The sequence below is a fragment of the Populus trichocarpa genome, chromosome 1, assembly GCF_000002775.5.
Source record: "Populus trichocarpa isolate Nisqually-1 chromosome 1, P.trichocarpa_v4.1, whole genome shotgun sequence".
Taxonomy (NCBI): Eukaryota; Viridiplantae; Streptophyta; class Magnoliopsida; order Malpighiales; family Salicaceae; genus Populus; species Populus trichocarpa.
The window spans coordinates 15,459,962-15,473,530 of NC_037285.2; the positions used below are offsets into that span (position 1 = coordinate 15,459,962).

Genomic DNA, 13,569 nt, shown 5'->3' on the forward strand with positions numbered 1-13,569 from the left:
TCTGTTGGTGTTGAAATATATGATGTATACAAAAAGGAAAATTTTCAATTAAGGGCAGCTTTGATGTGAACCATTAGTGACTTTCCAGCATATGGCATGTTATCAGGGTGGAGTACTCATGGAAATTTGTCTTGTCCTTATTGTATGGAGCATAACAAGGCTTTTAGATTAAAAAATGGAGGGAAAACTACATTTTTTGATTGTCATCGACGATTCCTACCCATGAACCACCCATATAGATGTCAATCTGATAAGTTTTTAAAAGGAGTAATTGAAAGGCTCCCTCCTTTACCTCGTCCATCTGGTTTGGAAATGTTAAACGAAGTGTCCAAGTATACTGAGGGACATAATGGAAGTTCATCATATAATGATAAAATTCCTGGCTTTGGTGTTAAACATAATTGGGTGAAAAAGAGCATTTTCTGGGAGCTTCCATATTGGCATACAAATTTGATTCGTCATAATCTTGATGTCATGCATATTGAGAAAAATATCTTTGACAATATTTTTTATACAGTAATGGATTGTCCTAATAAAAGCAAGGACAATTTAAAGGCTAGGTTGGATATTCAATTGTATTGTAAGAAGCTAAATTTATATTTCCAACAAGATACGAGTGGTCGGGTTTACAAACCTAAATGCACTTATTGTCTACACAAGAAACAACAACAAGAAGTTTTTTCATGGATGAAGGAATTATCATTTCCTGATGGTTATGCTTCAAGCATTTCCCGATGTGTGAAAGAGGCACAATATAAGGTTTCGGGGATGAAGAGTCATAATTGTCATATCTTCATTCAAAGACTTCTTCTAACCGCTTTCTGACCTTACTTACCTAGGTCATTGTAGGAGGCATTAACTGAACTGTCTGTATTTTTTTGAGATATTTGTACAACAAATTTAAATGCCCAACACATGGAGTTAATGTAGATGAATATAATTGAAATAATTTGCAAACTTGAAAGGATTTTTCCTCCATCCTTCTTTGACTCCATGGAAGACTTGAAGATACATCTACCTTACGAGGCAAAAGTTGGTGGACCTGTTCAATATCGATGGATGTATCCATTTGAACGGTATGTTTTCATACTATGTTAATTTTATTCCCTTTTTATTTTAAAAAATAAACTAATTGACATAAATGATATAGGTATATGTTTTATTTGAACAAAAAAGTGACCAATACAGCTAAAGTTGAGGGTTCCATATGTGAAGCATACTTTATTGATGAAATTACCAATTTTGCATCTCATTATTTTGGTGATGACGTGCAAACAATTTGGAATCGAGTTCCACGGAATGATGATGGTGGCCTTAAAAGTCTAGATGGATGTCTCTCTATTTTTTCCTATCCAGGGAAAAAATTATCCAAAAGATTTTATAGAAGACAATTGTCACATACTGAAATGCAAATTGCGCATAATTATGTCATATTCAATTGTCAAGAACTGAAGCCTTATTTAGAGTAAGTATGAAATATTATTTTGTACTTAATTTATAATAATTTATTATTAACTTTAACATTTTAAAATTTTAGGCAATGTCATCAAGAGCTAAAGTCACAACAACCACATGCGAGTGATGTTGAAATTGAAAAATTATGCGAAGAGATCTTTCCAAATTGGTTAAAAAATAATGTAAGTATTTTAATAAATTAATTTATATTTTATGTCAATTAGTTACTTTAAAAAAATTACTAATCTCTTTTAAATCACTATTTCTTATGGAGTTAACTATTATGCTAGGTGGAGTACCAATCTAACGGAATTGAAAATCAACTCTTTGGACTTGTTATGGGCCCTTCAACTTCAGTGAAATGTTATAATGGGTATTATATGAATGGTTTTAAATGTCATACTCGAAATTATGGTCGTTTTAAAAAGACAATGAATAATGGAGTTTGTGTGAAAGGAAGTTGTTATGATGATAATGAACGTGATTATTATGGAATGCTTAAAGAAGTTGTTTGGCTAAAATACTTGGGGAGTAAGTGCAAGTTATTTATGTTTAAATGTAATTGGTATGATACAAAACGAGGGATTAGAGTGCATCATTCTAATGGTTTGGTTGAAATCAAGCATACATCTCGACTACATGGAAATGAAGATTTTGTGTTAGCACAACAATGTCAACAAGTCTACTATACATATCCACCTGGTAATAAATCCTCTGAATGATGGACGGTTATTAAGACAACTGCTAGAAGTCGTTATAATGTTGACATAGGTGAATTTATTGAAGATGCCAATAATGTGAGATCATTTGATGTTGATCAATCAGATGAGATTTCTCAACCATGTCGTGTCCTTCCTACTCAAACACTTGATGATCCAAATATACTTGTTGAATCATCTTATTATGAAGAAATCGGTCAACATAAATTGCTTCAACTTGACATAAATTAGGGAAACGAAGATGAAAAAGGTTGCGGAAGAAGAAGAAGAAGATGATGGTGATGGTGATGGTGATGGTGATGGTGATGAGGATTACGAGGATGATTGTTGTGGTGGTGGTGGTGGTGGCGGCAACGACAACATGGTTTTGTGTGATGATGATGACATTGTTAGGAGTGATGATAATAATGAGTAGCACAAGTTAATTATATTTTGTAGCATATATAATGAATTATCTTTATTATATGTATGGATGTTTTCATATTATTTCCTCATATTACTTGACAAGTTTAGGATTTCAATGCTATTTTTTTATTATTTTATTCAAGTGTGTGTTATGGATCACATTACATATATCATTTTCATTGACCTTTGAAACCATTTCTAACCTTTCAAGTATCAATCTTTAAATTGTGATTCAAATGTTATAATTTATTTTGTGATTCGTTTTCTTGCTGATAGATGCTGAGGCATGCATGAAAGGGTTCTTCCTACTCAATGTTTTTATTTATAGGAACAAACATTAAGGTAAACATACTCATAATTTTGATTTCTGCTTAATTAATTATTTAGATTTTTATTATTATTGTTGTTTGTGATAATTGGCTATTGACAATTTAAACTTCATGGCTGATTTTTATTATTGCAAGGACTACTTTGAGTTCCAATTTAATCTTTTGTTAACATCTTGTGAAAATACCATTGCTATTATGTATAATTTCCTCCACACTATGTAAGTTTTTATTTCAACCTGGTGAATCAAATAAACTGTTTAAGGTCTTGATGTTATTTATATATTTGTTTTTGTTACAGTAATAACTTTATTAGAAGTATAATATTTTTGGAAGTGATGGCTATTAAGTGGACAATCCATACTGATTTTAAACATCATAAACTGGATATTGTTTGTAATGAAGCTGCACTTACAAAAATACATCTCAGAATTAGACTTGGGGATGTTTTTGATAAAGTTAGTTTAAAAAAATTGATCACCAGTAATTGAAAGACATGTATTTGAATTGGAAAAAAAATGAGATTTAACAGTTTGTTTTTATTCTAGTTATGACACTCTTGGGAAAATATCTGTGAATTTTTTGTTCCTGATACTTTAACTATGAGCTAATTTATTGTTATGTTGTATATATTCATATGATAATGTATATATTTTTTCTGGTTTTTAGCATGCCTCAACGAGGGTCCATATTAGATTCTAGGAGTGACAGGTCCACTTCATCAAAATCATTTCAAACTCCATCAAGGCATAATAACAAAGGATCCACATTTCATTAACCTGTGTATCAGAACGCAAATGAGTATTATATACCTACTTTGGGGAGTACACATCCTCCTCAACATGATTATGGGAGGGTTGAAGCATATCAATATTGTGAGGGCTTTCGCTTCCAAGATTTGCTTCAAACTCAAGGAGGTTTCTCTCGAGATAACCAACTTGTTTATGGAGGACATAATTCATATAGGAGTTATGAGAGAGTTGATGGTGATGATGTGAACATTAGAGATAAAGATGAGGGAGACGGTAGTAATGAGAGAGGTGTATGTGATGAAAGAGCTGGTAGTAATGAGAGAGGTGTATGTGATGAGGATCAAGATGGCGTTCCATCAAACCACGGTTCAACATCTTCTCCATACAATTATGATCAAAGTGTTAAAAGGAAGGGTTTTGACACACCAATAGATCCAATTACAAGAAAAAAAGAGCTTTGTTTGTATGGAACAACAGAGTAAGTTGAAACTTTTAAAAACTAACTTATTAAGGTTATATTTTCAGGTATGAAAAAAATTACTTATTATTGTGTAATTATTTGTTTAATAAAAGTTTGTTATTATATATTTTCAGGTTCAATAACGCATCGTGTGGACGTGCAATCAGAGATATTTTGAGGTCTAATTTTAAGGGAGCATGACACTCTTGGGAAAAAGTAGATTCAATGTGCAGGGATGAACTCTTTAAAAATTTTAAGGTAAGAACCAACACTAATTGCCATATTCTTTTCAATTTGATCACTTTAATGTAGCATTATGAAAATTATCAATTGAATAGCTATAGAAGTGTGCTGGTAATTGCCTTGTTATTTGTAACCATAAATTATCAACTGAATAGCAGGGATTGATTTGTGTTATAATTTGTTCTTATTTCTTGTTTACTCTTTAATATCATTTAATTTCTTTAGTTATTACATCATCTTGCAAATTCTGAACAAGATAACACAATATGATTAATCATTTCTATACTTTGAAATTTTGTGCACTCTTTTTACTTGGTATATATATTATTTGGTAGAAAAAATATTCCTTTCCTGAGGAAGATGAGTCGATTGTTCATAATATTTAGGAAGATAAGGCTAGGATAGCTTTGAATCAACAATTGACATGAGCTCGCAAGAAAGCCATGTCAAAAGAAAACACTACACATATTATAGATTGTCTTGATAAAGGTCCTACTTGGATAAACAATGACGACTGAAATCAAATGATCAAAGATGTTTGGTCCACCCCTGAATTTCAAAGGAGGTCTGAATCTGCTAGGAGGAATCGATTAACCAAAACGGATGGCAAAATAAGCACTCATTCTGGAGGAACAGTGTTATCTGCATCATACCAAGCTAACATGGTAGGGATTATTTTTTTTATGCTTAAGATAATGAATTAAGATTTTTATATTTATCTTTTATAATATTTATTAATCTTGAAAGCAAGAGGAAGCTGGTGGAAAAGAACCTCCATGGGATGATGTCTTTTCAGCTTTGCATCAAGGTACTAAGCAGTCTGGTAGCTTGGTTGACAACAAGTCTAAAAAAGTGGTTGTATGTATTTATTTGATTATTTATTTATATAACTTAAGTATTATTTAACATTCAAATGAATTTATTATTGCATGTATTTTATTTGTAGGAAAATTATAAAATGGAGATGATTTCAAAGTATGGAACTAATCGGGAAAATCATCTTTCATTTGATGGAGCAGCTTCGTGTGTGGCTTCAGGAGGAGTTACAAAGGGTAGGGTATATGGCGCACCTCGTACGTATGCCAAAATCTATAGTTAGTACAAGCTCTTCATCACATTCCTACTCGGTGGAGTCATCATATCCCAATTCATCGTATCGAGCATTGCAAAAGGAGATAAAGAATAAAGAAGAGGAGATAAAGAAAAAAGATGATTTTATTCTTGAAATGAAACGGCAAATGGATTCCATGAAAGAATATCTTATGAACAATCTTGGATACCATGGTGGGACGTCAAATATTGGCCAAGGTATGCCACCACCTTTGACCCCATCAATGCCGCCACCTATGGCTCCCTAGATAATGACACCTATGGGTCCCACTTCTCAACCAATTTATCGACCTACACCTCGATCATTATATCCTGATTCATTTTGTGTCGATCCACAATATCATGGTTTGTCTCCGCAACCAGCACCATGATTGTATCTTTTGTTGTTTCTTTTTATTGTATTTCGACTTATTTGTATTAATGCAAGTTTAACTAAATTTTTATAATATGAATATTATTTTTATTCTATTTTTTCTTAGTGATACAGTTATTTTTAATATTAATTCATGTTGGTTATATATATTCCACAATTTTTAAAATATCCATAAATAATTAATTAAACAAATTAAAAGTCATTTTAATAAATAAATAAAAAATTTAATTTAATAAAAATAATATAGTCAGCAACGGATTATCCGTTGCTGATTGTAAATAATTCATCAATCAGCAACGGACAATCCGTTGCTAAAATTAGCAACGGAAAATCCGTTGCTAATCTATGCAACGGAAAATCCGTTGCTGATTGTAAGCAACGGAATTTCCGTTGCTGCGAAATCAATAATGGACAAATCCGTTGCTAAAAAATCAGCAACGGCAAATCTGCATCCGATATTTGCCGTTGCTGATTCCATTGCTAAATTGTTTTAGCAACGGATTTTAATGTTATTTGCAACGGAGTAGTTAGTTGCTACATTTTTTTGGTAGTGACAATGAACAACCGAATGCAAACACCTTCATTTAATTCTCTAAAGGAACAACTTGGAGAAAAACAAAAGTCAGTAGAAAAGGCATACGTTGTCTAGTTTGATATCCAGTAAAAGCCATACCATCCCAAAGACAAAAATCTAAACCAATACAAATCTAGAGTGACAACTCAATTTGGAGAATTGGATAAATGGTTAATCATTATTCATAACCTACAGTTTATCCTTCCCAGAGAACCCTTCCCCCCTCCATAATTCTCAAGGAAACCAACACAAACCATTTCAGACAATGGAAAAAGTCTGTGCAGCACGTGCATAAGAGAAGGAAAGCATGTAAAGCTGCATTCTGACTCAAGCTGAAGCAAGAGGGAAAAAATAAGGACAAGTAGGCTAATTAAAAAATCAAAAATCTCTATCTAGGTTCCAGCAAAAATATTTCACCTGATAGCTCCAGCTGCTGCTTTGTGGAAATATGCATGTGAATGCAAACGATCTTGAAATTTGAGCATTGCCACATAGGCTCGTAGAGTCATTTTCCTTAAACAATAGGAATGGAAGTCAAATTGATCTTCAGTTATATCTGCATAGTGCTTCTCCACTGCTAAAAACTTCTTCAAAGCCCGCCCAAGATCACCTTGACGGAAGTAACTCTCACCAGATGCAAGTTCATACCTTACCAATTATTATACAACACTCAGAATGGAACCAAAACATCCTACTTATAGAAAAATTTTGTGACAAAAATTAAACATAGACTGACCACATGCACTGCATGTCATGAAGGTTATTGTGCTGATCCCCATCTTTTGTAAACAAAACAGCAGTTTTTTCTGCCAAAGCCACCTTCAAGAAAAGATTTCCATATAAAGCACAGCATGCACAAACAAGCTGAAAAAGCACCATAAACCAACAATAACAGGAAGATCCAGAATTAAGACAAATGCAGCTTCCACACCTGATCAGCCTGCAGCATACGTTTAACACATTCACTGTTTATATATCGATCTGCAAGATCCATATTAGATCTAGCAATGGTTATGCTCTATCACCACAAGCACATTATAGCAGCTCCAAAAGACTTGGAGAAAGAAAAACACATTCTCATTTAGAAAACTTCACAAAAATGCAAATGCAGAAAAAAGAGCATTCAAAGATTATGAACGTAGGAATCCACAAGAGCTCCTCAAAACCCTAACTTGAGTGATTGAAATTAACTTCAACTCAATGATTTGGCTCAAATATTCAAGTTTATATCATAAATGGTTGGTTTTACTTCCGCTAACTTCTTCGGCATTACAAGTAACTGAATTTAAGAAGGAAAGGCCACAAGGCTTCATGGACAGCAATTAAGGAAGCATAGGCATGCATTGCATTTTATGTGAAAAGGCATAAAGAAAAAGAAATATATTAATAATTAGCCACAATCAGTCTTACACTTGATTGAGAAACAATAGATGTTAAATTTCAGCTTCAAAGAAAAGCTTCCAACAGATACTGATTTAGTTGCACTGGTCTGATAAATCTTGAAGCACAACAACCCAAAGTCCAAAGTCACTGTAAATACTATTCAAGCCAACATAAACTAGTAACTGTGTTATTGCATATTCAGTTTTGCATATACAAGGGAGAGGATACACATGGAAAGAAGCAAAACATTAAGGAGTTAGCAACTGAAAAGATCTAAAAGACAGAATAGATATGTATGAAGTCAATAGTGTTACCTTATACAAAAGCATTTCCCCAAGCTCACATCGTTCATTATCTGGAGGATAATCATCTTCCAGTGTCCCTTCATATGCTTCAAGAATTTCAACTGCTTTTGAACCACTGGTAAAGAACAAAATAAAACACAAGGGGAAGACTTAAATTAGAAAGGCAGATCATACAAGATTACTTTAACTTACTACTTTCAATTCAGGAGAGGAAGGGCCAAGCAGAAATTCAAAGACAATTTTATGTGATTTAAAAATTGGACTGTGAAAATTTTATTTGTAATATTCCACATTCATAAAGATCCCTAATAATCTCTTATAATGAAAAAACAGTACTTGAGTTCAAAACAAACTTCGAGTGTCACGATCAAGTCCATACTTTGAGTTCAAATGATGGGAGTTGAGAATAATTGGGAGGCTTGACCTAATGGTTAGCCAAGCCTTTCTATATATATATGTAAGGCAATATACAATAGTAATGGTGGAGGTTACCACACAAGAGTATGTCTATAATATTTCCTATATACAATATTTCCTATATAAGTACATTCTATAATATGCCCCCTCAAGCTGAGGGTGGAGGATCAACCCGAAGCTTGAAACAAAAAGCAATAAACGAAGAAGTAGGAAGTGGCTTAGTGAAGACATCGACAAGTTGATTCTGGGAGGAAATAAAACGAATCTGAATCTCCTTCTTTACAACTCTATCTCAGACAAAATGATAATCGACCTCAACATGTTTTGTGCGAGCATGAAAAACAGGATTCGCAGACAAATAAGTGGCACCAAGGTTGTCACACCAGATAATAGGAGCAGAAGCAGACGAAATCTGGAGATCTGGTAATAAGTACTAAAGCCAGATAACCTCAGCAGTGCCATCAACTAAGGCTTTGTACTTAGCTTCAGTAGAAGAGCGAGCAATTGTGCGTTGCTTACCGGATTTCCACGAAATCGGCGTCTGACCAAAAAACACAAGGTAACCACCCGTAGATTTTCTGTCCTCAACACTGCCTGTCCAATCTGCATCTGTAAAACCATGTAAGGCAAAAGAAGAACTGCGAGTAATATGTAAGTCATGTGATGTCGTACCCCGAAGATAACGCAAGATGCGTTTCACGGTAGCCCAATGAGAATCTGTAGGAGCATGCATAAACTGACAGACTCTGTTAACAGCAAAGCAAATATTTGGGCGCGTAAAAGTGAGATACTGAAGAGCACCCATAATTTGACGAAAGCAGGTAGCATTAGAAAACAACAGATCGGGCAGAATGGTAGCTTTGGATGTAGAGATAGGAGTATCAACAGGTTTGCAAGATAACATACCAGCCCGAGTGAGGATGTCAAGTATATATTTATGCTGGCGGAGCATAAGACCCATACTAGTAGACTAAACCTCAATACCCAAAAAATAATGAACAAAACCCAAGTCGTGAAGCTTAAATTCTGAGCTCAGTAGTTGAATAAGGCGTTGGAGCAAAAGAGAGTTACTACCCGTAAGCAGAATATCATCAACGTAGACCAGAAGATAACAAATATCAACACCAACAGAGAAGATAAACAAAGAGGTATCCACCTTAGAGGCACGAAAACCAATAGATAACAGGAAATCATTCAGACGAGTGTACCAAGCCCGCGAAGCCTGTTTTAAACCATATAGAGATTTATGCAATCGGCACACATGAGAAGGGAGAGTAGAATCAACAAAACCTGGAGGTTGTTTCATGTAGACCTCCTTGTCAAGAACACCATTGAGGAAGGCATTATGGATGTCAAGCTGATGAATTTTCCAACCACACGAAACTGCAATGGAGAAGACTAATCTGACGGTCACCTGTTTGATGACTGGACTAAAGGTTTCAGAGTAATCAATACCTTCTTGCTGAGTGAAACCTCTAGCAACCAGACGCGCCTTATACCTCTCGATGCTTCCATCAGATCTGCATTTAATCTTGTATACCCACCGACTACCAAAAACATTCATGGAGGGGTGAAACGGCACTAAGGTCCAAGTTCTGTTTGCGTGTAAGGCCTGAATTTCCTCACGCATAGCACTATGCCACGCCTCATATCTGTTAGCATCATTAAAAACAAGTGGCTCATGAGAGGGAGGAGAAACTACCCGGCTGAAGGAGACAACAGAGGTTGCGGCAGTGGCTGTGGACAGCGCTGTCTTGGGCTGCCTTGGACGAAGAACCATGGGATGTTGACGAGCAGTTGGGCATGGAGAAGTGTGACCTGTACCTAGAAGATGCTGAAGAGGATATGAGGAGAGGTCTACGCAGAGCTGCAGACCAGCTGGAGAAGCAGTGGAGGGACTGGTCTGCACTGCAGACACTGGTGAGGCTGCTGCAGAACTGGGATGATCTACTGCAGAACTGAGCTACTCTGTTGCAGCAGACCTGAGAACATACGCATCCGGTGAAGGAGAACCTGTTCCTGCACAATGATCATTGGAAAGACAAGCATATGGTGATAGTATGGCAGTGTGGGATGGTGATGAAGGGGTGGCAGAATCTATGGGCAAAAGGGTAGGCTGGTGGGGTGCGACAGAGGGCAGAATTGGGTTGTGGTTGGGGCCGGTTTGGTAAGTAGTAGGCTGAAAGGATGGAGGAGGGTTCAGGGATGGAAGATAGGTTGGTGAGGTGGGAGGTACCCGGGAGGATGTTACCTGTTCAGACTTCACAAAAGGAAAGACATTTTCATGAAAACGAACATGACGGGAGACATAAATACGATCAGACTCTAAGTCAAGACAACAATAACCAAGATGGGATGAGCTATAACCTAAAAACACATAAGGAGAAGACCGGAAATCTAATTTATGAGCATGATATGGACGCAAAAAGGGAAAACAAAGACACCCAAAAGTACGTAGGAAGTTATAATCACGAGTGCGTCGAAACAGACACTCAAATGGAGATGTATTTTGGAGGACAAGAGTAGGCATGCGATTAATAAGGTAGACCGATGATTCAAAAGCATAGTTCCAAAATCGCAATGGGGCACTACACTGGCCTAAAAGGGTTAGGCCAATTTCAACAATATGTCGATGACGACGTTCAACAGTGCCATTTTGTTCATGAGTATAAGGACAAATTAACCGATGATGATTACCAATGGTCTGAAAAAATTAATTTAATTTACGATATTCACCGCCCGAATCAGTTTGAACAGATTTAATTTTAAGAGAAAACTGACGCTCAACAAGTGTTTGAAAACGTTGAAAAGTGGAAAAAACATCAGATTTCGCAACAAGCGGATAAATACCATATATGTTTGGTATGCGCATCGAAAAAAATAACAAAATAGCGGAAGCCATCAGAAGAAAACATAGGGGCAGAAGTTTTGTGTAGGTCGTAATGACAAACGGGACAGCTTTCCTAAAGGACAAGCTTGACACTGAGTAAGAGAACGTCTAGAAGTACATACAATTTTATTGCCGGAAACTAACAAATTGAAAATGCGAGGGGTTGGATGACCCAAACGACGATGCCACAGGTCGGCAGTCGCGGAGATGCAAGGAGACCAAAAAGCTTGAGGAACTGACGTGGCAGAAGACTCGGAGAGGACATAAAGGCCATCATGACTCTGACCGGAAAGGAGAACTTCCTTGGTGACGAGATCCTTCACATAAAACATAGAAGCGTGAAATTCAAAATAAACATGATTATCACGACAAAATTTTTTAACAAATAACAACGGTTTGGTAATGTGAGGCACATGGAGAACATTAGACAATGTAAACATGCGTTTTGGGGAATGTAATTTAGTATGTCCAATATGGGTTATGTCAAGGCCCTTACCGTCACCAACATGCAAATAATCATTACCAAGATAAGGTGCAGAATCGGTCAGAGTTTCAAGATCAGGTGTGACGGGTTGATTTGCGCCGGTGTCGGGGAACCAAGTTGCAGCAAAGATATTCCCAACAGCAAGATGAGCAGAGGGCTACGGAGAGCTGCTACGAAATTGGGAACAATGGGGAGCTGTGTGCCCAACTCCAGAGCACAATTGGCAGCGTACATGCTGCTGTCCAGACCACTGCCCAGCACTGGAATGGCGTTTGGTTTGCTGCCAGTGGTTTGGCCGCCAATCTGCAGCAGAGTGGCCCCTGTTCTAGGGAGTAGAACGGTTGCTGTGGGGATGCCAATTACCTCTAGAGCGACCCCTGTTGCGGCTGAAGTTGGGGCTGTGATGAGACATAGCATGGTGTGCAGAAAACTGGGGTGTTGGCAGCAGAGGTAGCTGCTGCGGCAGAGAAGAAAAAGACAGCAGAGAGGGAGCAGCAGCCATGGAATGGAAAGAGTTCTTGTGTAGAAATTCATGGGTAAGAAGGTAGCTGTGAAGATCAGCATAGGATAACGGTTATGCCTTGGTTATGAGACTCGTTACCAAGTCTTTGAACTCACCACGAAGGCCACGAAACACATAAAGGTTGAAATCTTCAAGAGACATGGGGCGACCAGCAGCAGCCAATTCGTCAAATAACGATTTGGCTTGCTGCATGTATAGACTAACCGATGAGTCACCTTGCCAAAGGTCTTGAAAGGAGCCATGGAGTTGCATGATGTGAGAATTAGACGGAGAGGCAAGCGCTTTCTCAAGAGTGCGCCAAACACAATGCAAAGTAGAACAATCTACCACGAGATGCAACACATCCACAGAGAAAGAGGAGAGCAAAGCACTCAAAATAAGTTGATCCTGTTGCTTCCAACAAACAAAAGAAGGGCTAATGATAGAGGAAGAACCAGCAGAGTTGTCAAAAATATGAGATGGAGGACACGGCACCGAGCCGTCAATAAAGTGAAAAACACTTTGACCAAGGAGATATGGCTTCATCTGCATTCTCCAATAGAGATAATTTGTGTTTGTAAGTTTTAGCGAAACAACTTGGTGAGTGTTCGCTAAAGGAACAATAGTTGTAATGTGGGTTCCCATGAGAGGTAAAGGAACGGCAGGGACTTGGGAGGAAGAATTAGAGACAAGCTCTGCAAGTGAAGGCTGCTGTGGGGAAGAAAAAGCACCGGCAACAGCAGCTTGGGGATGGTTGGCCGGCTGTGCTGCACCACCTGTGGAGAGGGAGAAGTCAGCGGCAGCAGTAGAATCCATGTAGAGAAAATAAAGAGAGGGTCGGCTGCAAAGGGAGGAAGGGAGAAAAGAGTTCTGACGGCAGAAGGCTCTGATACCAAGTTGAGAATAATTGGGAGGCTTGACCTAATGGTTAGCCAACCCTTTCTATATATATATGTAGGGAAATATACAATAGTAATGGTGGAGGTTACCACACAAGAGTATGTCTACAATATTTTCTATATACAATATTTCCTATATAAGTACATTTTATAATAATCGGCAACAGCAAAGCCAATCCAATTCATGCGATGATTTGGTTTCAGGGATAGAAGTTGTTGTCTTGTCTCAACGAAACCAAATTAATTCTTGAAAGTGAAGTTGTAAATCTATA

General features: G+C 37.0%; 1 protein-coding gene and 1 long non-coding RNA gene across 11 annotated transcripts in view; one reads left to right on the top strand and one right to left on the bottom strand.

Annotated features, from left to right (window-relative positions):
• LOC7490986 (N-terminal acetyltransferase A complex auxiliary subunit NAA15) overlaps positions 1-13,569 on the bottom strand; it is an 81,694-nt gene that overhangs the window by 9,510 nt on the left and 58,615 nt on the right. The window contains exons 16-17 of one of the 10 annotated variants that reach the window (XM_052450105.1): positions 7,154-7,236; positions 6,835-7,065 (exon numbers count right to left, since the gene is read on the bottom strand). The exons of 8 other annotated variants lie outside the window; for them this stretch is intronic. In XM_052450105.1, coding sequence (XP_052306065.1) covers positions 6,835-7,065; positions 7,154-7,236 — 314 coding nt within the window. The remainder of the gene's footprint in view (positions 1-6,834; positions 7,066-7,153; positions 7,237-13,569) is intronic. One more of the 10 variants, XM_052450106.1, reaches the window with a different exon arrangement.
• LOC127904924 (uncharacterized) overlaps positions 1-13,569 on the top strand; it is a 67,625-nt gene that overhangs the window by 5,920 nt on the left and 48,136 nt on the right. The window lies entirely within an intron of this gene.